General features: G+C 35.2%; 1 protein-coding gene across 3 annotated transcripts in view; it reads right to left on the bottom strand.

Annotated features, from left to right (window-relative positions):
• Positions 1-6,351: 6,351 nt before the first annotated feature.
• LOC140158852 (protein transport protein Sec24A-like) overlaps positions 6,352-23,803 on the bottom strand; it is a 48,847-nt gene continuing 31,395 nt past the window's right edge. For all 3 annotated transcript variants that reach the window (XM_072182105.1, XM_072182106.1, XM_072182107.1), the window contains 4 exons: positions 20,968-21,105; positions 19,818-20,015; positions 14,096-14,199; positions 6,352-6,907 (listed from right to left, as the gene is read on the bottom strand). In XM_072182105.1, the coding sequence (XP_072038206.1) occupies positions 6,796-6,907; positions 14,096-14,199; positions 19,818-20,015; positions 20,968-21,105 (552 nt within the window). In that variant the 3' untranslated portion in view covers positions 6,352-6,795. The remainder of the gene's footprint in view (positions 6,908-14,095; positions 14,200-19,817; positions 20,016-20,967; positions 21,106-23,803) is intronic.

Genomic DNA, 23,803 nt, shown 5'->3' with positions numbered 1-23,803 from the left:
TGGGATGCTATGTGCCCTCTAAAAGTATTTATGCACTATGTAAAGCAACACAAATCTGAACATTCTACTTTGTATGTAAATCTAAGGTAGAGACAAAAGAAACTGTTTATGTGTCCTTATGTCTTTTCAAATCAACTATAAAACTGTGGTTTGAAATCAGGGGTACTATCATTAGAGATGACAGACCACAACAATCCATAAACAACGTTTGTGCAACAAGATCTGAAAATTGTAGGCACTTTCAACATAATAATATAGTACAAACAAAATACACAGAAACGTAAATAGAGCTGATTTTGGCAAAACATGGTATGAGGGAAGAAAATTATATTACACAATATGATACAGGCCTATATAATAAATATATCCATCACTACTGATAAATGATACTCAAATTGATTGACCACATGTGTGTTAAATTCATCAAAATATTTATGATTTGATAACATTCAGCACTAGTATGGATGGTATGCATGAAATGATATTTCTTACCAAACACATACAGAAAATCACAGCAAATGCATCTATCATCATGCATGATGACTGGTCTTTATCAACAGGATTTATTTATGTAATAATTATCACAGTAGAATATAGTATTACATAATGACATAAAGTAATGATAGTTAATGGAGGCCTAGTTCAGGTACAGATGGGTAGCAAACTTTCATGGATTGAAAATATTGAAACAGAAACTTATCAGCACAAATGTCTACAAATTCAGAATCAAGGCCTGTAAAATAAAATATTTCCTGGCATAAAAATGTCGAGTTGAAACACTTAGTGAAATTATAAGAACACAAAATCTCCTACTTTATTTAAGTCCACTTTTACCATCTGTCCACTAATCACAGAATTTGTGGAATTGGTATGCAGTGAAATATACTGGTTTACACTCTTAGGTCAACTTGAACAACTTGATCACAATACTGGCACATTGTGTATACACACATCTCAGACTTTCCATTATTCTCCTCCATCCCCCTCCAGTCATGTCAACTTTCACCAACCCCTACTTCCATTCAATGCTATTATTACACACATTGTAGGCCTATATTCGTGGAAATTTACTTTCACAAAAAAAGCAGAGTCTGTTATTGCATATGCGCTTTAATCTGACATCAGTGTGCAATTACCACAACAACTGAACTAGAATTATCTGTGCTTTTTTACATATTGACACTTACTAGCAGTTGTATTCCAATGTTTTAAAAATGCTTAGTTTTTTTTTCACCATTTGTACAGGTTTTATGAAGAACTAGAGCTTATTATCTGGCAGTACAAGTAATACACAAGAGGAGCAACATCTGATACTGTATATTTTGTAGCGTAAATATAACGATGGAATCTGAAAGCAAAATACAATTTTAATATTTGGAAGCCATTTTCCAACAAATTAATTTCCGTCAACTCAGCTGTGAGACAAAATTGATAAAATCCTAGATTATTGCCCTGTAAATCTTACATTTTCAAGATCTTCTTTTGCTCCAAGTTTTTATTTTCTTTTGCCATCCCTTTAAAAAAGGTTGCACATTCTACATGGATGTGTGAAACTGGTTAAAGTAGGTCAGCAATGCCACATCCAGTAATTTAATGGTGTTGAAATTCATGGTCAATTTAATGAAGGTATGCAACACCATCTAAGTCAACTGCAATAATTGAGCAAAGTGATTTTTCTACTTTGCAAGTAATAAATATATATAGATATTGTGACATGTTTTTGCAAGCGATTTTTATAAAATATATATATATGACAGCTATCTATTGTAGCGTTTCCAGTTTGTTTTTTATTATGCCTTTTAATTACTGAGAAAAAATATAATGGATGCAATCCACACACACTTCATGGTTCAGTCCTCCACATTGAAATTCCATTACATGGATCAGTAAGAAATTAATTTTATTCAGATTTTACCAGCATCAAGATGTTGACCAACCGTAGTATGTACTACATATCCAGGGTACATGTTTCTAAACTCAAAAAGCAAAAAATATATATCAGAGAGGCCATATTATTTTACACAATTATTTTACAAAATTTGTAAATTTGGTAAAATTTAAAAGCAGGTTGTTTCATTATTTAATACCATTAATTATTACTGTTATTTCATTCAAAACCTCTTTACTCACATATTTATTTTGCAACACACATAGTTATTGTGCATTCTTTATGTTAGTGTACAACATTAATGTAATTTTGAGTAAAAATTTACCTAAAAACAACAGTATATCTCAAAAGCTGCAAAGATTTTTAAATACAATGCAGAATGCATACCCCCTAATGACTTTATAGTCCAAGTTGTGGGGAGGGGGGATTAGTAAACAAGCTTGAAATGCTTGGAACTTTCAAAACTTACATTCTTAAACACATAATGAAATATTTTCACTAATTTAAAGTGTTACTCATATAATTCTACCAACAAATGCTTTGAAACATAGTTTGACCGATATTAGTGTGTAATTTTGTAAAAATCATTAATAATTGGCCACTTTCTGCGAGACAAATGTGCACCGCAAAACAAATGAGCACAGCAGCTTTGAGACATACATTATTTTGGCCTAACTGCTTCCCATTGCACCTGGGTGGGGTGAGGCAAGCGAGGCAAAGCGCCTTGCCCAAGGGCACAACACAGTGGTGGGACAGGGACTTGAACCCATGCACGTCGAGCAAGCTCTCTGATTATGAGTCCAAGGCCGTAACCACTGAACCACTGTGCCCTAATCATATAACTAATTATACATTTATTTTAATTCTGCCTTTCATACTTTCTCTCCTGACCTACATTTCTTTCCTTTCAAATAAAATCTGCAAAGCAATCAGCTAGTATCCAATTTAGGAATAGGCAGTAATATCCTCTATTAATTATTCTATAAAAGCATGAATACGTACAATACTCATATTCACTATCTATCTAAATTATCATTAAGTGCAGTGCAATCCAATTAACCAACCTGTAAAACAATCCACACACACTATGAGCTAAAACACTCTCATTAACAATGCCAGAGTTCACTGACCTCCATTCTACAATTATTGCTTAAAAGTTGACCTCAAATTGTGGAGTATGTGGTTTTGTACCAAACACATTCAAAGGTCAAGTTTTGAGTGAGAAAGCCTATTGGGGTCACATTACTGTGCATTGGCAGATGAGTATGTTTAAGATCCAAGAGAAACACTATCCATAATAATTAACATAATATTTCCTATAATTTGGTTCACCTCAAGTTCGGTAGTGACGTCAATGCATTTTCGCAGTTGCGCCCAAGCGTGCCAACAAACCGCCCCTGTTCACGTGCATGTACACTCAGCATGTTTATGCGCGCGATTCGATACTGCGGCGAGCAAAATAAGGACACGTACGTCAGGCCAAATGGAGTTCTTGAAGTAATAACTTTTTCAACAACCACATTAGATCATGTGACACCAAATGAGCTGGATGTCATGAAAATTAATGAGAAGATGTGCCCAAAAGAAGCCTTATAAATTACTGTAGCTGCCAACAAGTCTATGCTATTTTGTTGCATTCGTATTTGACGCTATTTCAAACACAACCAAATGATACATATTTTACGGCACTAGCAAAAATTTAAGTCTCAATGTGTTAAGTGAATATCATTGAGAAGCCAAATGTGTTAAGTGAATATCATTGAGAAGTCAAATTTAATGTGGTCGGCATCTGACTCATTTCACATTAATGTAAAATTTGCTTCTTTTATGGTAGGTTCCTGAACTCTGTTATAGGCCTACTGTTTCTTTTAATCAAAATGATGCTATTATGATAATGAACAGTGTCAATGCACTACTATGCTGATCAATACACGGCAACTGTGATCTTCATAGAATGGAAACTACCATGCACATTTGCAATTACTACAGAATCAATACCTATATTGTGTTTTAACACAACTATCATTTACAAAATGGAATTTGCCATGCACATTTCAATAAATAATCAAGGACAAGTTCACATGGTCCATTGATTAATAACAATGATGATTTGAAATATCTAATTATAGAAGATGACAGAAAATTATCCATGACATTTACTGAAACCTGGGGATGCCAATTCTGCCACTGCTTCAAGTGATAAAAGCTACTCAAAATATCTAATGAGAATTCAATTATCAAACTATCACTCAGTATATGGGTTATTATAGCCTCCATTCACTTTGACACACCAAATAGGAAATTGTAGCAGCCAGCCACAATCATGGTATACTTCCTCTATTTATTGTTGTTTTACTATGCAATAAGCGCAAACCAGAATCATTTATATCATCATTTTCAAGGCACGGCTCACTGTTAACATAAATGTGCGTATAGTCATAGAATGACCTTTTGAAAATGGGTATCAAAACTGATAACTCTACAATATGAGGTCAACATATATTATGCAACTGCACTGTGGAAACTGCAATGAGATTTAACTTGTGCTCATAACATTATTATGAATCAAAAGAAATAGAATTTACGAGCCTTTTGTTTATTTTGTTATTCGAATCCCACATCCGCACATTCCCTTGCTTTTTTTCCAAGTTTGGTTGTGTAGCGGATCGGAATTTGACTTTAACTTTAATTTGACTACACTGTATGTTCAGTAATTGTCAATAAAATCAGATTCTGATTGCGTAGCCTGCTAGTTTTGTTTACTTAAAAGTACCAAAATGAAATGTCTTTGTGGTTGCACTATCATCACAATTTGTGTGTACCAAGCATAAATGATATTTGCTACGTGCTGAAATTCCTTTCCTGGAATTAGCAGCACGATATTTATCCTGATATTGGCACTCTTTATTTGGATTTCTTTAAGAAATAGATTTACTTTCAAAAAATTTTGGAAATGTGGTTTTGATATTCTTATTCCAGTAGTCCTTCTTTAAAATTTTGCCAGCAAAATAATGATATGTAGTTCGGTTTAAAACAGTTTGAGATCACTACTTACCAACAAATATGTGGGTGCCTTTGTGTTTATGTGTCTACTTTCAAGTGAACGTACATGTAACAACACCACTGTGTTCATATATTGTGCTTCACTGAAACTCATATGACATCGCTATCGCAAGCAAAAAAAAAAAAAAAATTGACATAAAACCCAATGAAATTATGACATTTGAAGAGTTTTGAGGACTTTCACACCACACAAATTGAACAAAACGATAAAATATCAACCATACCATTGCAGTTATTTTACAGATCAGTGCACATTCAATACCCGAACATTCATTAATTACGATACCATATTGATCATGTTGTGACAAGCAACCACCTGAGCAACCCCAGAGCTCATGCATTGAAAGTATTCTACAGCAATACCGCTAAGCAAATAATTTTATCTTCCCTTAGTTATTCCTTACTAATTCAAAATCAACCTAGCAACAACAGTTGGGTGGTCGCAACATATGTTAAATATCACAAACATTGTGAATATTTTTGCATGAAATAAAATTGTTGCCATTTCAAAAAAAAACAACAATCTATTGTGATGCAATAATGAATAGGAGATGTGTGTACAGAAATATGCCGTAAGAAAGTTTTTTTTTGCAGAATGAACACAATCAAGCTGCATGTTTGATACTGTTAAAGAGGATGAACCATGAAGTTACATGAAAATTACACACTTTTTACAGAAACCTAATGGACTTACTAATTACAAGAACAGCTTCTTGATATAGCAAAGGTTGTCCATGTTCATTACATGTATGGTCAATCACTTTGGTTTACCCTTGTTTGTTGCAACCTTTAGCTTCATTATCTAACTTCCAATTAGCTGAAAGAAGCTTAAGAACATCTAACAGCCTTCAAGAGATACGCAAGGGCAGATTCCAGGATGGTCGGGGGGGGGGGGGGAGAACATGGCTAAAATGGGTTAATTTTGCATGCCCCCTTCTGGATTCGTTTCTGGTACTCCAAATCCCAGGTTTTCAGTGAATTGTTGAATATTCAATATGCAACTAGGCATATGAAATAGAGGTCAATGAAATTGATATTAAGCTACATTGTACACCCAGGATCTGACACAATAGAGGTTATCCGTGTTCTATAAGCTGCATATCCTACCAGCGACTTCTATACCTTGTTTAGGACTTTCAAAAGAAGTACCTGCATGTGCAACCATGACTATTTCAAAATAGCCCGCCAAAGTCATGCAGGTAACTCCGAGGTCATGCATTGAATTAGTTTGAATGAGGAATACTACGGGAACCAGTGCCTTTTGTTAAAAGTCACGCATGAGTAAAGTGGATAACCTCTATACTTGTCTCTATTTATTTTTTCATTTGACAGAAATGGACAGTGACACTGATAAGTGGATAACACTGTTTGTCACTATATGCTTTCAGGACCCGGGGTTCAGGATGAGTTCTGCCTTGATTTCAATTGAGTGCAATCGCACATTCGGCATTTTGAATCTTAATATTTGAACAAAAAAACAACAGAAAGACACAAAAACTTGTCAAACATAAAGAAACAGACATTGCAGCATGCTGAAAGATTAACATCGTCAGAAAATATAAGAGAACCTCACAAACCCATGAGATCATACCAACACATTTCCCTCATCATTTCTTCATTTTGCACTTGGTTCATCATCATTAATGAGATCATCTGCTATCATTCATAATCATAACAAATTCATTTCTCACAAGCCTGACATAAGGCAATTACCATTCATCTTGACACTGTTCACTCAGATTACTTTTTCTCTCCATTACTCACTCGCATCGATCATCATTTGGTTTGTATTCTATTTGTTATCATGGTTACAACAATGATTTTCCCCGAAATCCTCCCAGGATTCATTTGATTTCTTTCTGGAGATGCTGAAGGAATTCGTAGTAGGACATAGATGACTCTGTGCGGTCTTGGATGAGATACTGTAGGAATAGCATTCGCAGCTTGCTGTCCTCTCTGTGAAGGAATAATAAAGATATATATATATAGAAATAAGTCCCGTATACCTCAAGACTATTATGGTTATAAAACGTCTTTACAACATCCAGATTATACCACCCTAGGTTAGCTCCAAAATGCCTTGTTCTGATTTCAGACCTTTTCAACAAGGGCCGGTATTGCCAAAACTTTTCAATGCCAAGGCCATTTTTTAGGACCCCAAAAAACGCTTTTACCCGAATTTAGAACATACATTTCCGAATTGGGGGCAGAAAAGCACTTGACCAAAATATTCCAGTACTTAAGTACTTAATACAAAATACAGGAATAGGGTTAATATTAAGATTAGCTTAACAAAATAAGTTCACTGACCAATCAATATCATGGTCCAAAACCCATTGTTAATTGCAATTTCGAACTTCAAAGAATCAAAACCTTTATAATATGGCTAAATTGAAGGGAAAATCTGTCAAATTACTGCTGTGGCTTGACAACTTGCATAAGTAACCTAATTTTAAAGGTAAATACCATCATAGTTTTTTGAGTAGCAGCAAGGGGTGGCCAAGTAGCCCAATTAGGCATCACTGACCAGGGCTTAAAATACACAGGCCATCTCCCCAAAATAGCCTGTGTAAAAATATTTGTAAATTATATAAATTCCGGGGGTCACTCCCATTGTGGCCTGTACACCATCCGCGATAATGAAAAGCGTAAAAGGGTCATTTTTAGGTGGGAAGGCACGATGCAGCGTGTCGCGTTTAGGGTGTCAAAAGCATGAAAAATTGGAAAGAAGGGTAACAAAATTGCAATTTCTAAATACGCGGAAAAGAAATTTAGGGTATGAAATTTGATGTTAGGAATGAAATCCTTGTTTAGGGTGTCGTTTTAGCCAAGGGTTAAATCCTTGTTTAGGGTGCTTTTCAAAAGTTGATTATCGCGGATGGTGTACAGGCCACAATGGGAGTGACTCCCCCGGTATAAATTACACAGTACATGGGAGTAAAGTTTGTAGAACTTGTTTTAAAATGGCCCTCATTGTCAAGTATTTTGCCCTGTTCAAACCATTCAAAACAAAAGACAACATCTCATTTTTATTTGCAGGTTTCTTTAAATTGTAAGTCTTCTTATTACTCATTTACCACAATAGATATATCATAACAATGGACGAAAGAGATAACAGACGAACTCCAAACAGTCAAAGTCTCAGCATCACTCGATAATGAGGGCCAATTGTTCCATGAATGCGACAGGCGAAGCTGCTACACACGTACCGCGTATATTTACTGTCTTTCGCATAAACGCGAAAACACACAAGGCTGTATCGCGTATAGCACACAACAGGCATGATTGTTAGATGCGGCACAATCGAAAAATCGGCCCTCGTGAATATGCGAATGCACAGGGACTTTGACTGTTGATAAAATCTGTAGTAATCTGTGATCATAACATTGACCGTAATTGACATTCCACTTAGAAATGAACCACAGTCACTGCAATTTTAATATTAAATATGAATTATTTAGTACCGATATAATAGGCTCCAAATCAATATGGTCAGAATATGAAATATAAAAAATAACCTAGGCATCAAAACAAATCAACACTGTCAGGCGGCGGATGACATGATCGAGCCGGCAACTCGTGAAACCGCCCGGCCGTATGGCATTTTCCATATACTCGGTTAGTTTTGTGGGGTTCATTATCGAACCCCAACGGTTTTTTCTTGTATTTATATTATTTATCAACATAGGCCTATTTGTTTGTGATATTTCAAGCGTTTTAAAATTTCAAAATAATCCCATTCAATTACACGGTTGACGATGAAAATTTACTGAATTTAGGGAATGCCGTCATACACCACCTGAACACTGTAGCATAATGAGCGAGAGTGGGTCAAGGCCACATGTGATTACTATTATTAGCACTTAGTTCACTGTTATGTACAAAATGTATGTCACTATCTAGGGACTGTGCTTTGAGCTGCTCCAATCTTTCCAATCTTTTTTCACATTATTGCCTCCTACAATCCTACAACACAAAATGATTTTGATACAAATATAAATATAAGCACTGGTCTATTATTTTAAGTTTGTCCGTATTTTTCTTTATAGCTAGAACTGACAAGAACTGTCTTTAATTTAAAAAAAGACAACACAGTTTATATAATAAATTAATATTTAATTAAGCTAATAATAACTAAGGGGTTAACTACTGCAGCTAAGGTTGCTAACTACTAATATCATATATATGTCTGTGGGCCAACTTTCTGAGTGATTTTAATGAATTACATATCAATTTGTACTAAAACTGATTAAAACACACGCTTATGTCAATGGAAAAGACATTGGTCAACAAACATTTAAGAATATTAGGACATTTTCAATGTATAGTCAAAGTGCAACCAATAAGGTAAGCCATGTGGGACTGGAGTATAATAAGGCCAGTTGCTTTGATGAGATTTTACCATCTCTAACTGTACTGGGTCAAGTTTTTTAAAGGATTTTCCCTAATAGTTCCAAAGGCTTTTATTACACCATCTGTGATTGGTCTTTGAATGAGGCTGGTTTATTACAATCTTAACTTGACCATCTGCAGGAGTACAAGGTTTTATGGCTTTTCCCCAAAAATGTCCAAATCTTGTGGTGCAAACATCTAAATAGTGTATTACACTGTTATTCAGTATCAGCTACAGTTTTTGTCAGAGAAGAACGGCACTTGTTTACATTTTGAGAGCGTGCAGAGCATAAACACGGAAGTGGGCTTCTGATTGGCTGAATCAATCATTTGACAATTATAGCAACAGACCGATAATCTGATTGGCCAATTGTGCGTCAAATCGTTGGTCGGCGCATTTGAAGTGAACACAAAGCTCCATGTTTATCGCTCATTAACAGGGAGCTCGCATCAATCTGAGAAAGGGACTGCCGTTCTTCTCTGAAACCCAGGGTAGTATCTTGCTGCAAATAAACCAGCACCATTTTGGGAATTTCATCATCACTTTGTTGGGTGAGATATCCCTCTCTCATAGTTCTTTTCACAGATGCAGTATATTTAAGCCCCGGCAAAAAACGCAATCTCGGTTTTCTCGCCGCAATTCTCGCTATTGAGTAATTATCTCGCTTTTAATGCCGTAAAAACTTCCGAAAATCATTGAGTTCCATGCCGTGTTGACAATTCATGTCATCAAGTAAGCTTAAAATGCACTCACCAGTGTGTAGTTTCAGTGCTTAATTGGTCTCTAAAATGTCATGTCAAGGTAATTGAATACCAAATTATAGTAGTTTATAGTTAAATTTATTAAATTGAGAAAGGATTTATTATGTAAACAACATATTAAGGTGGAAATACTTGAACTTCTGTTTACGTTTTTCATCCTTCGATCGGTGAATTGGCACATGTTTACATACATTGGACTGATTGGAATTCCAGAGGGCAGTATTTTGTTTTTCATATTCAGGGATTTTTCTGTTTTTGGCGGCGATTTTCCGGTTAAATCTCGGTTTTTAAAGCATATTTGGGGTAAATCTCGCTTTTTATTTGTTTATATCTCGTTTTTTGCCTTTAAAAATTGCGTTTTTTGCCGGGGCCTAAGTATATTGACAAGTGTTTTTGTCCAATATACCTCTGGGTAGAATTGCAATTATTAAATCAATGCAATTTGATTTGATAGCTCTAGAGTCAAAATATGCATAATGCTTAATTTCCAAGGATGTGACCTCCCTGTTGGGCAATTGAATGATAAATCAAAGTCGGAGAAAAAAAGGTCAATGCACTGTAATGCTGTGGTGATGCAACACCTTGGTTTCCCTTTACATGCGAGATCTATAGCTGTAATCAGGTTTGTTTGTACAGCAAATGACTTTGCTAATAAAAATAGCATACAATAGCTATGCTGCTGAAGTCTCGCCTGAATTTATCATTCACAATAGAGGCCGTCAGCCTTTCGCCATCTTGTGGGTACAAATGATCTGTGTGTTCATGCGTCCGACACTACGCGCAGGGCGCAGCTTGCCACGCAGCTGTTATCGCACATCAACGCGGTGATTTTGCTGTTCACGCATGGAGATCGAACGTCCATCACAGCGTGTATAATATTTAATTAATATTGAGTCTAATCGGAGCAATTTCAAAATTTGACCCCTACATGAACTTTGATCTCAAGTGACCTCTGCTTTGCTTAAGTTTTAACATGTTCCTCTCCTTTTTAGGTTTATATCCACCAACTTGTTTATATCCACCAACTTGTTTATATCCACCAACTTGTTTATATCCACCAACTTTGAACCCAATCACAGCTATATTAATTTAACTCCAAAATGACCTTTATTCTCAACATCCAGGATAATTGTTACCAAGTTTGAGTTTCCTATAGAAAAATTATCAAATTCGTGGACATCATGGAACATAATCTTTGCGTGGCTGTGCGTAGTAAGCAGTTGTACGCAGATAGCCTCGCTAATATGGACGCGTAGAGGAGCGTTGTACGCGTGTGTAGTTAGCATGATTAGTCGCGGAGTAACAAGCGTAGTTGAATGTTCCACGATGTCCACAAATTTAATATTTTTTCTATAGTAATGATATTTTTGGAACATGGCATCTATAATATAGACTAGATAGAAAAACTTTAACCAAATTGATAACATACACATATGGAGAGACAGTGATTGCATAGTCTATTTCTGAACAAAGTTCAGATGAGACAAAAAACACTCATGTGGCCTGCATCCTACAGTGATGCTAGACTTTTCTCTGTCACTGCTCTAGGCCTAAACCTACATTCATCTAAAATAGTACATTTTCTCATTTCTTACAAGTAAAAAACAAATGAAAAGAATTCTTAGAGATGTTAAAGACATCAGTAAATCCTATTTTGTACAAATGTTACACAGCATCAATTCAATTTTCAAACAGGAATTCTTAAGAAATAGCTTACATGATGGCAGTTTAAGGGTACACGATGTATTATTGGTCGAAGCAGTAAAAAAAAAATTGATTTTCATTATCAAAATCAATATAATATTGGAAAATAACACTGTGATGTTTGCAAAAGTTCATTCTAAAATTCATATACTTTGAAAACTTGCTTGATTTATTGTTGTTAATGAGTTATGTACGTTTTACAAAAGTGTTGTTGTTTCAGCCCTCTTTACAACATAAGTCAAGAACCACAGAGCCTACAAAAGTATATATGTGATATTTAAATTTTCCTACACACTCGCTATGAAATGAGCAATGCAATTTTGATAAATATCAAGAAATCTCAAATTCGGGCGTGGACGAATGTGTCTTCCATTATTCTGGCCTTAAGCGATGAGTTCCTTCGAACGAGACAGATTTGACCTAGAAAAAAGTTGACGTCATGAAATGACTGTGCCTGCTTTGCGAGAAGGGACTATGAACATTCTCAATGCACAGAACGTATACTGTTGTTGTTCATATGGATAAAATCAGCCGCTTCTTTTTTTATATGGTGTAAAAATTATTAACAAGTACTATTTTCAATAAACTGTTTCAAAATGTTTGCCATGACCATGGAAAATATGAATTTCACAACAAAATAAGGATATTTTTACATTAATACATCTTTTCAAAAAGTAAACATTGGATCTTTTTCAAAATTGGCAGAAATGTTTAGTTTCATATGCCCAACAACTCTAGGATTGCTTTTTTGATATTCACCAGAAGTCAAGATATTGATCAAAATGTTCTGATTTTTTCCCCTTAACTCTGATTTTCATGATTAAAATTTGTCATATACCTTCAAATTATTGAGAAGATTCATTTTGTACTTGGCATGTTGACATTTTTTTTGTCCACCCATATGTATGCATTTTTTTTAATAAAAATAATTGCTCGTATTGTATATAAAAACTATATTTATATTTACTTTTTCATTGTAATTCATTGTATATTGTTTTCATGATGATTGGATTTGATTTGATATGCATAATCAAGCCGAATTTGCATATTTCGCCATAAGAATTTTCAAAAGATCAATATTTGTGCTTCGTATTGTTATAAGCTTTTCGTATTGTTTGTAATACACGCCCCGGGGACGTTGTATTTTTCCAAAAGGAGGCCATTTATTGGAAGTGAATTGTCAATGAAAAAAACTCAAAAATCAGGTTTTCCAAATTCCCATAATAAAATAACATTACTCCTGTATTCAAATTAGTGAAAGTTTGTCTCATTACTCAATTTCAGTGCACCTGTCACCTGAAAATTTAAGCCAAAACTGAATGAAATTCTCAGCTAAGCCCATTTAAAAATTATGGCTTTGTAAAATAGAAAACATGTTTAATATCCCTTTTTTATTTGAAAGAGACAAAAATATAGCTGAAAATTCAGAAAGCATTAGACAATTTCTATATTTCTGTCTTCTTTTATTAGGCAGTTCAGAATATACGTATGTATAATACATACAATTATAATAATTATAAAAAAATATATTATGCATACAGGGTTTTATGTTCAGTTGCATGCTAAGCACAGTAATTAAATAACCATATGATGGTCTGCTCAAGCAAACATACCCTGGATTTGGGCTACTGCCATAATTCGGGTAGCTACCAAATACATGTATAGTACATAAATGTTTTGCTTCAATTTTGCGTAGGATTAACTGCTCTCTAGCTCTAGCGCTCATATAATTGCTTTGAAAGTTCCACATAAGACAACTTCAGGACTATAGTTTTTGGCAAGGTTCTTCTGCGGTGTCTGACTGCTCTTCCTGATTATAGCTTAAAATGAACTAGATCATATGTTTCTACGCAGGGTGATGGGCAAATGAGGTGCTGATGTGATGATGATGTGATTCAATCAGCCAAACAAAACCCCAATTCTGTGTTTACGCTGTTGATGCACAAAATTGGCAGACCGCTGAAGAATCTTGCCAAAAACTATAGTACCATATTTGATCCATTAAGTGCCCACCCAGTGACTTATCTGCTAAGGCTGCTTGGTACACAAAACGGTTAACAGCAGAGGGTAAACTAAGGTGATCAATTCCTTTGCACTCCAAGCAGCCTTAGCAGGTACCCGGTTTGTGCTCGAAGCAGGCGATATATTCAAATATTGCTTTCTCAGTTTTGCCCATCTTTCAATAACATTCAAGAGCCACTTCTTACGCATGTGTGCTGCTGTAAATTACTTAAAATTCAGTGTCACCCAAAACAATGTTGACTACTACAAAGTTGTCTGACTAACCTGATAATTTGCAGTGGTGCATGCCATGCTCTCTTGTCCTGTAGCCATTCGATGAAGGAGCGTGTTCTTTCTGACATCGCATTGGGTAACTCCGGTAGCTCAGTCTGAAAACAAAGAAGCAGAAGTCAAAGTTAAAACAAGATGTCGTTGTCATATCACTTTTCACATGAAGCATAAGCCCTAGTCCTGGGGAGCACCAATAAAACATTGTACAGATCAGTCTGTGAACACAAGAGCACCAATGGTGCATTAGCCTCAACTGAATTGAGCATTCACAGAAATGCATTACTTGCTCTTGAAACAAGTGATTGCAAATCCCATAATATCATATGCCACTGACTGATATTCCAGGAAATAAAATAATTAGAATTTCATACCAGTATCAAATTAATTCTCTAGATACTGATCTGAAGCAAAATGTTGATTTTTACACAGCCGTGACGTTAGTCACGGCTGTGTCTTTTTTCTTACAGGTTCTTCTTCTTTCTTCTTTCTTTCTTCTTTCTGTCAACCATTACATTTGCTCTAGCACTCAAACGCTTACATCGATTTTGACCTAACTTGGTCACAATGATCATTGACCGTGCCCCTACATGTCACATGAAACTTGTGGGGTCAAAGGTCATGCAGAGGTCAAAGGGGTCAAAAACGTGATTTCAACTAAAAATGCATCTTCTCCCACGACTTACGTATGACAGCGACGCCACTTGCACACATGAATTGTTATTACCCAGTGTCTATGTGGTGTACACAGATTTGGGGTCAAAGGTCATTAAGGGGTCACTTCGGTATAAAACGAAATACCTTTAAAAATTTTATTAGCTAAGTAAAACATGGGACAGTAACGGTATGTTCGCATATGATCTTCAGTCACCCAATGTATATGTGGTATTTTTTTTATTTGAGGTCAAATCTCATTAAGGGGTCACTTCCGGTATGAAACGAAATACCTTTAAAATGCATCTTCTTCCACAGACTATGTAGGACAGTGACGCCACTTGCACACATGCATTGTTATTATCTAGTGTCTATGGGGTGTACACAGATTTGGGGTCAAAGGTCATTAAGGGGTCACTTCCGGTATAAATCGAAATATCTTCAAAAATTTTTATTAGCTAAGAAAATCTTAGGAGAGTGATGGTATGTTCACACATGAATTGTGTTTACTCAATGTATATATGGTATTTTTTATTTGGGGTCAACGGTCATTAAGGGGTAATTTCGGTATAAAAACGAAATACCTTTAAAATGCATCTTCTCCCACAAATCACGTGGGACAGTGATGCCACTTACACACATGCATTGTTATTACCCAGTGTCTATGGGGTGTACACAGATTTGGGGTCAAAGGTTATTAAGGGTCGCTTCGGTATAAAAACGAAATAACTTCAAAAAGTTTTATCAGCCAAGAAAAATATAGCACAGAGACGGTACATTCACACATAAATTGATGTTCCTCAGTGTATACGTGGTATTTTTTATTTGGGGTAAAAGGTCATTAAGGGGTCACTTCGGTCTGAGACATAAAACCTTCAAAATGCCCCTTCTGCCACAAATTACATGGCAAAGTGATGCCACGTGCACACATACATTGACATTAGCCCAATGAGATTTTCATATATTTTGGGGTCAAAGGTCATTAAGGGGTCACAACACGGCTGTGTTCGTGGTCTTAGACCACAGCTAAGTCTAGTTAGAATTGTGTTCTCCTTGTGGTTATTTATACCAAAGTTCAGTCAAATTGGAGCAGTTTATAATTTAATCTGTAGGTGACCTTTAACCTTGGGAGGAAATCTGGATGTTTTTGATATGTCTCCCACGCCTTCAAATTTACTCCCCCTTCCCATTAGAAGTATTTTGATTGACAACTTTCAAGGGAAAAATTCAATTTAAGTATTTTACACATTTACTTCATTTGACCCCAAGATGACCTTTTGACGTGTAAGTCACTCCCAATGATCATTGCTTTAAGGTTGTGTTCAAGTGTAGTAATACTCTGGGAATGGAATCTATTTACAAAACTTAACCAAATTAGCACCTATACACATACAGAAAAAATAGTGATTGCATAGTCATTCGGGGGACACAAAAAGGATGCAATATTTATTTTTGAATGATTAAAGACTTTAAGGTTGGTCTGAACCCTGGAATTATGGAAACTTTCGGGCCTCATAACTGCTAAATTGTTGGTCTGAAGTATATAAAAGTATACATATTTAGAATGGCAAAGACTTGATAAGTTCATCTGTGAGGTCAAATTTGGGCCAAAATGCTCATTTTGGCTAAAATCTAAAAATTTTTGGCCCACTTTTTTTGCAACGTAAACGTAAAAAAAAAAATTCTTAGGCCAAATTTTTTTATATTAATTTTAAAAACTAGACAAAAATATCTAGGCACCGTTTTTTCATTTTTTTGAATTTCGACCAACTTCAAGAAATTTGCACCAAAAATGGTCAAAAAAATGCTGAATTTTCAAAAAAAATCATAAAAAAGCCCGATTTTCGCCCAAATTTCAAATATTTTTGGTGAAGTTGGTCAAAATTCAAAAAAATAAAAAAAAGTGTCCCTAGATATTTTTGTCTAGTTTTTAAAAATTAATAAAAAAAAAATTGGCCCAAGAATTTTTTTTTTACGTTGCACCTGAAAAAAAGTGGGCCATAAAAGCGGTTTTTTAGGATTTTGGGCCAAAAATGAGCATTTTGGCCCAAATTTGACATCACAGATGAACTTATCAAGTCTTTGCCATTCTAAATATGTATACTTTTATATACTTACACCAACACTTTAGCAGTTATGAGGCCCGAAAGTTTCCATAATTCCAGGGTTCAGACCAACCTTAAAAGATGTACTTATATAGAATATTTTAAAGTTGGTCAGATTTTTTCATTTGAGGTACAAAACACAATATGAAAAATAAGTTCATCAACTTAAGTGAAATTTCATTGAAAGTAATTGATCACTCTGTATTGTCAATTTCACATCAAACCATAATTTGAAAAACACATTAATAAATCATCACCTGGTATAATGCAACACAAAGTTAATGGGGCTTATAAAAAAAAAAACTCGTAAATTTCGCTCCAAGTAATAATGAATTTAAATTTCAAATAAACGATGATATGAAAAATACATTTAATCATACTGATCACCACCTGGCATTGCTACATAAACTAATCCATATTCTTTTCGTATTCTTTTCATGCAGTCATTCTTAGTGTTTTTCAATGCGGAATACTACATGGTTAGTGTAAAAACCACTGGGAAATAGATATTTGATCTGCGGGGGAATTCCTAGTTTCTTTGTGTTACAAGTTGAAAATAACACACCCATGCTCAAACTGTACTTTGTATGTGTCCAATCCACTTTGAGCTTGTCACACAAAAAAGTATTACATACAGGGTGTCCTAAAAGTTCCTTTACTATTTAAAAATGCTTTATCTCTTGTACACATTATATTAAGAACAATATGAATGGATTGGATGCACAATTGTTTTGGTATCAACCACTTGACCAGTGTTTTGGACAATGTTAGATGCAAAATATAAAGAAAAATGTCCTTGCGAAAGTATATATACTAAATAGGCACATATCATATACTGAGTAAAATGAAATCATTTACTTTGATGACATATCCTTGGTCTCAAATGAAATTTCTTAATATATGTGAACTGCAGTACCTAAACTTGGCATGTATACAGGATGAGGGTCCAACATGAGAGCCTAGAGAGACTTTACCACTGAAGCAATTTATGATAATATCATGGTCATTTAGCCGAAACTTAATTCAGTATTTTCTTCATCTGAGAGGTCTCTATGTAAAAGAATTTAAAATTCATAAGTCCAAAATCAAATATTTAAAGTTGGCAAACATCGCCAGCATTCCTGACTTGGATATCTAAAGCGTGATATCCTTGGTTTAAAAAGGGCACAAGAGCTGCAAAGGAACTCAATATAAAATAACCAATATTTGGGTGGTTTGCAAATGGTTTTAACACTTACAATGAAAAAGAAAATTATGTAAAGTTTGAAATCCGAATAATTGAACACATCTTCTCTATTCAAATATGTATTTGGATTTTCCTAATGATAATACTTGTAAGAGATATGTTTGTAAAGAGACATTTGGACATTTGAGACACCTTGTATATGATAAGTAATTTTTTATTGCTTATTGTCTTTTGCTCCTTATTTTTAGCCTATATCTCAATTTTATTATTGCTATTGGTCTGATAGGATCAGATAATATCACATACTATGAATCATGTTTTAACTAGAATTACACGGTTTTTAATTAAGGGGGCCAAAAAAGTGTGAAAATGTTTTATTAAAAGTTGATCTGTCCTGTAGAAATCTCAATACAGCTTGACGTCAGTCAGTCAGGCCTGAAATACAATGGAGCTAATGTTGCTTGTGGTTATCATAGCAAATTCACATCCTCTCAAGACCTTGACTTGGTTATGACTTGTTACATAGTATTCAAACATAATAGGCATTGTTTATGTATCCAATCTATTCACCAGACAGGCACCACCAAGTTTCCCTGGGTAACATTCATTGTATCCATCGGGATATTTCCTGCGTTCACTTCCAAAAAGGAAGTACTAATACGTCGAGGTTGATTATTGATTATATAATTAATATTTGTTAATCATCTTAATTGTCTAGGCATTGTCTATGATGTCTAAACAGACAAGGTGTCATTGTGTTGCAATGACACCTCAACTATAATTGCCTTATCATTGTGCATGCGTTCTTGAACACCACAATGGGTCCTTGAAGGTTACTCTCAATCAACAAAGTATTAGGCAATTCCAGTTGAAATCCATACACCCCCTATGGAAGATATGATCTTAATCTCCCACACAGGGGGTGTAGTTTTCAAATGGAGTCACTCATTCAGGTAACCCCCTTTTGACATTCACACTCCATGTGTGGAAGCCTCCCTGTGTGGAAGATTAAGATCATATCTTCCACAGGGGGTGTATGCATTTCAACTGGAATAGCCCATTAAGAGGTCATATCAACCAAACAAACATAATGGCAATCATGAATAAATGTTATCTGTAATGAAGTATTGAAACAGCCAAATTTAATCTCTTCAAAATGAAATAACAAATGACCTAGTTCACAGCACCAGATGGTATATTTCCAACTGAGTCCGCAATAACTAACATGATAAAGTTCCAACATGCCTGGGAAACATTCATACCAGGCCTCAACATTCTTTTTTTTTTTTTTTTTTGGGGGCTACTTTTGAAAATAAAACATCCACCCTAATTTAAATTTCACAGACTTTTGGGAGCTAAATACCCATATTCCCCATCAACTAATTTGAAACAAAATTTCTTTTCACTGGCTAATTTCTATTACAAATCGCCCCTGTAATTTAATTTAATTTTTAAGGGTGATTTATTTGGATTAGCAAGGGGAAAAATGCTGTTAGCCAAAGACAATTTTTAACCCTGCTTCATATCCTTTGTTATATTCAAGTTGTTTGATCCTATTTTGTTTCAATTTGATATTTTGTGCAAATGTTACACATTTATAATGTTGTACATGTACTTATGTATGAGGAACTGTATGGAATGCAGTGCTTGACCTACTACTTATATTCTCTTTGAGAATAAAACAAGCAGGGATAATTGACACATCATGATTGGATGTTTGGATAGGCCTCCAACATTATTTACATGTCTTATCAGCCTAAGAGACGTGACTTACCATGCCTTCAGGAATGGAGCGGAAATCAGGCACATCCAGCACTTCTGAGCACCACTGTGGTGTCACCTCTCTGTTGACAAACAGATACATCATGTCCCCACAGTCCATCAGATATGCGCCGGACCGACTGATATACTCTGATGACAGTCCGATGATGGGTGGCTGAGGGATAGCCTGGTCACTGATAAGTAAGGAGCCCTGAAAGGGGGGGAGAGAGAAAAGAAGTGAAGGTGAAGGACCTGTCATCTATGTAACTTGCTATCTGCCATCTTTCATTTGTTTGCATAAAATGTTTGCAATCAACCACCTTCACCTTGAACTCAAGGCTGGCTGGTTAATTAAGACAATGAAGAACCAGAAACACTTGTTATAATAATACTCTATTCTTCCTATGCTCTATTCTTCCGAATTTGTTTTTGATTTATTTATTGTCAAAATAGTTATATAGTTATAGGGCTGACTCTATTGTTAGTTAGGACTGAGTGTACAGCTTCTTTTAGGATTCCGTTTAGCAGGGTTGTAATGATTTGCCAAATATTCATATCAAGTCAAAGTCATTTGGACTAATGTTTAGGTTGAGTCAGGTCAAGTCACTCAAGTTACTGTACAAATTCAATGGGATCAAGTCACTGAATATCACTCAAGTCAGTTGCCTCATTACGAGTCACAAGTCATGACTTGTTACATTTAGGGTTAGTTAAAGGGCTAGGTTTACGGATGGGCTTGAGGTTAAGTTGAGGTCAGCTTATAAAGTCAGTTTTGGGTTAATGGTATTGAGCTTCAGAAATGTGTTTTGAGATGAGTTTTCTGGCTGGGTTTATGGCTTAGTTTAGGACTGCATTGATAGGTTTACCATCATGTTTACTAACGTTTTGCAAATGGGTTCAGGGTTAGATTTTGGACTTATTACATGAAGAGCTCAGGTGCAAAAACTGATATTTTTATTTTTATCCATCTGAGAAATTAACTCATACAGTAAAAAGGGGCGTTTATCGACTTTTTTGAACTGAACTCTTCATATACAGTCAAAATTCAAATATTTCTTGGTTGGCTTCGAATGAGAAGCATTGAGAATATCCTTCGGATTCAGAATTAATGCACAGGGTTTAGGACAACTGATTTCAGAACCTAGAACACAAAGAAACCTTACCTCATCTGATAATTCATGTACTGGATAGATATGTGGATGCACCTTCAACATAATGTACATAAGAGGTTGACATTTTAACATTTCCATGGCGTACACACGCTCATCCAGTCTCGTGCTAGATCCAAGACGAAACGCAGCCTGTTGAATAAAGGAAAGAAATGTCATAATAGTAATTGAGTTAAATTACAAAAGATAATTACTGATTGCTGAGATAGTTGACATGAATGTTCATCCTGCCAATCTGCTTGATATTAATGCAGTATTTTCCTCAATATTTCTGGAAGAAAATAAGTAAAGTGTGTTTATTTCTTGACTACAGACGCATTTAACAAGTTTATTCTTAAATTAACACAACGGGAACCAGTAATGGGAGTGTCATTTGATATAGCATGTTCTGGGAAGAGTAAGATATCATCTCTGTAATAACATGATCTACTTTATATTTACTTTAGCTCTTACTTGTAAATGGTGTTCATGAAGGCACCGGTTATGACGGGTTTAAAAGATCCTTGGCCTAATCGACAGCTTTGTCCCCCAGTTTACCTCATTGTTGATAAAATGTTGCTATCATTAAGGGAACAAACCAAAAGATCGATGACGTCCTATAAACGAAACTAGTTTCATTTAGGGGGGGAGGGGTAAAAATACTCGATTACGTTTGTACAATAACATCGGTCTGAAGAATATGTCATTATTATTATTATGTCAACATTTTCAACATTTCATTATTACATTTCTGTCAGGGAGGGAGGGGGTCGGCTGAAAAACGAAACTAGTTATGTTTATAGGACGTCATCGATCTTTTGGTTTGTTCCCTAAATACATCCTATTTGTATTATTACCATACTAAAATTTGACGTTCCAAATTGACATATTTCTGAAGAAATCATAAAAACTGTCAATTTGTGGTAACCATGCTAACAGAGTTTCCCACACCCATTTACATTGTCTAGAGCAAATTTCACCTCAAGGGATTCATATCCTAAAACATTAGGGTTGCCCCCCCTTTAAAGGCATACAAAAATTTAATAATGCAGGAACTATTTACGGCATTTGTCGATTACATGCACCAAACAATATTTTTCATATTCATAATTCAAACAGGTACTCTGGGACATGTATATGCAAATCACGTTGTACATATATCAATTATGCCTGTTCCTTCCAATGCACCTGTTAACACATAAACCCATCTATCATATCTACAACAAAGCTAGCTGTCACTGACAAGGTCATTACAATTCCATTGAACTCATGCACAACATAACAAATCTATGGACTACATTAGGGTGCCACCTATCGTTACAGAATAGGTAGACAATAAACACTGCAAGGGAACTCATATCTGCATATAATGGTTTCTACATTATGATATATCTACATGTGATGGATAGTTATTGATTACGTGTATGAAACGGCCATTTATAACATTCATACACTGTAGCTCAAACATGCATTTATAAAGTATATATATCCAACCCAATGTGCATTTAACAACCCTATTTCTTGTATGTTGGGGCTGGCCGGGAATCTCATTTAGTCCAAATCAGTCTGTGGTTCGTTTTTCTGTTGGTCCTGTTCGAGGTCACACAAGATCTTGTTTTGTGGAGTCTGGTCAGGTTTGGCTGTGCTGTTTGAGTGTAACCACATTAGTAATAATAATTTAATTTAAGGTTTTTAATCTTTCAAGCATTTTGTTGTAATCAATATAATGTAATTGCTTTGCCAGTAGAGCGCTATGAGGTTATTTACCATTTGGCATTTAATAAATATCTGTTAATTATTATTATTAATAATAATGCACCTGCCAGCACACAAACCATCTATCATAACTACAACATAGCTAACTAGCTGGCACAGTCAAGGTCACATTGAATGTTATTGAACTCAACGATTTATTATGCCTATGTTAGGATGCCTGCCACCTATCAACAAAGTCAACATGTCACACAATAGCTCCAATACATATAGAGGGCTCTATTCTGATAAGGTATGATACAGGACTAACACAGGACTAACAGGTAGTGATATCTTGATGCAGCAGCTCATATATTATCTCAATTTATATATTATTTGGAAAATTCTGGGCTTTTACCCTGTGTACGTAGGGGCAGAGTGGGTGTGTGTGTAGGGGTGAGTGTTTGATTTGAATAATGCACGTGCAGCATTCAATTTACTTTGGTTATCATTTACAATGAGTACCAGGTGTACCAATAACACATGGTCAATGGTGCATTGCAAGTAATGATTCACTTGTGCAGTGCATAGAACCCTATTGACCATAACATATTTTGTTTACACAAAACCATCTAGCTAGCTAGCCGTCGCTGTCAAGGTCACATTGAATGTTATTGAACTCATCCACACTAATTTATTATGACTATGTTAGTATACCTGCCATCTATCAACAAAGTCAACATTTCACACAATAGCTCCAATACACATAGAGGGCTCTATTCTGATAAGATATGATACAGTTAGTGATATCTTGATGCAGCAGCTCATATATTATCTAAATTTTTAAATTATTGGAAACTTCTGGGCTTTTACCCTGTGTATGTAAGGACAGGTGGGGTTTGATTTGAATAATGCATGTGCAGTATTCAATTTACTTTGGTTGTCATCTACAATGAGTACCAGGTGTACCAGTAACACATGGTCAATGGTGCATTGCAAGTGATGATTCACTTGTGCAGTGCATAGAACCCTATTGACCATATCATATTTTGTTGTATTACCACCACTACCTAAGCATTCTAGAGAGTACAGTTATTCCTTATTTGAATTATTTTTATATGAAAAACAATTTTATCATTTTATTAAAATCTTGAGTATT

Source organism: Amphiura filiformis, chromosome 8 (genome assembly GCF_039555335.1).
Source record: "Amphiura filiformis chromosome 8, Afil_fr2py, whole genome shotgun sequence".
Classification (NCBI taxonomy): domain Eukaryota; kingdom Metazoa; phylum Echinodermata; class Ophiuroidea; order Amphilepidida; family Amphiuridae; genus Amphiura; species Amphiura filiformis.
Note: the sequence above shows the minus strand (reverse complement) of the source record. Positions and strands in the feature narration are given on the sequence as shown.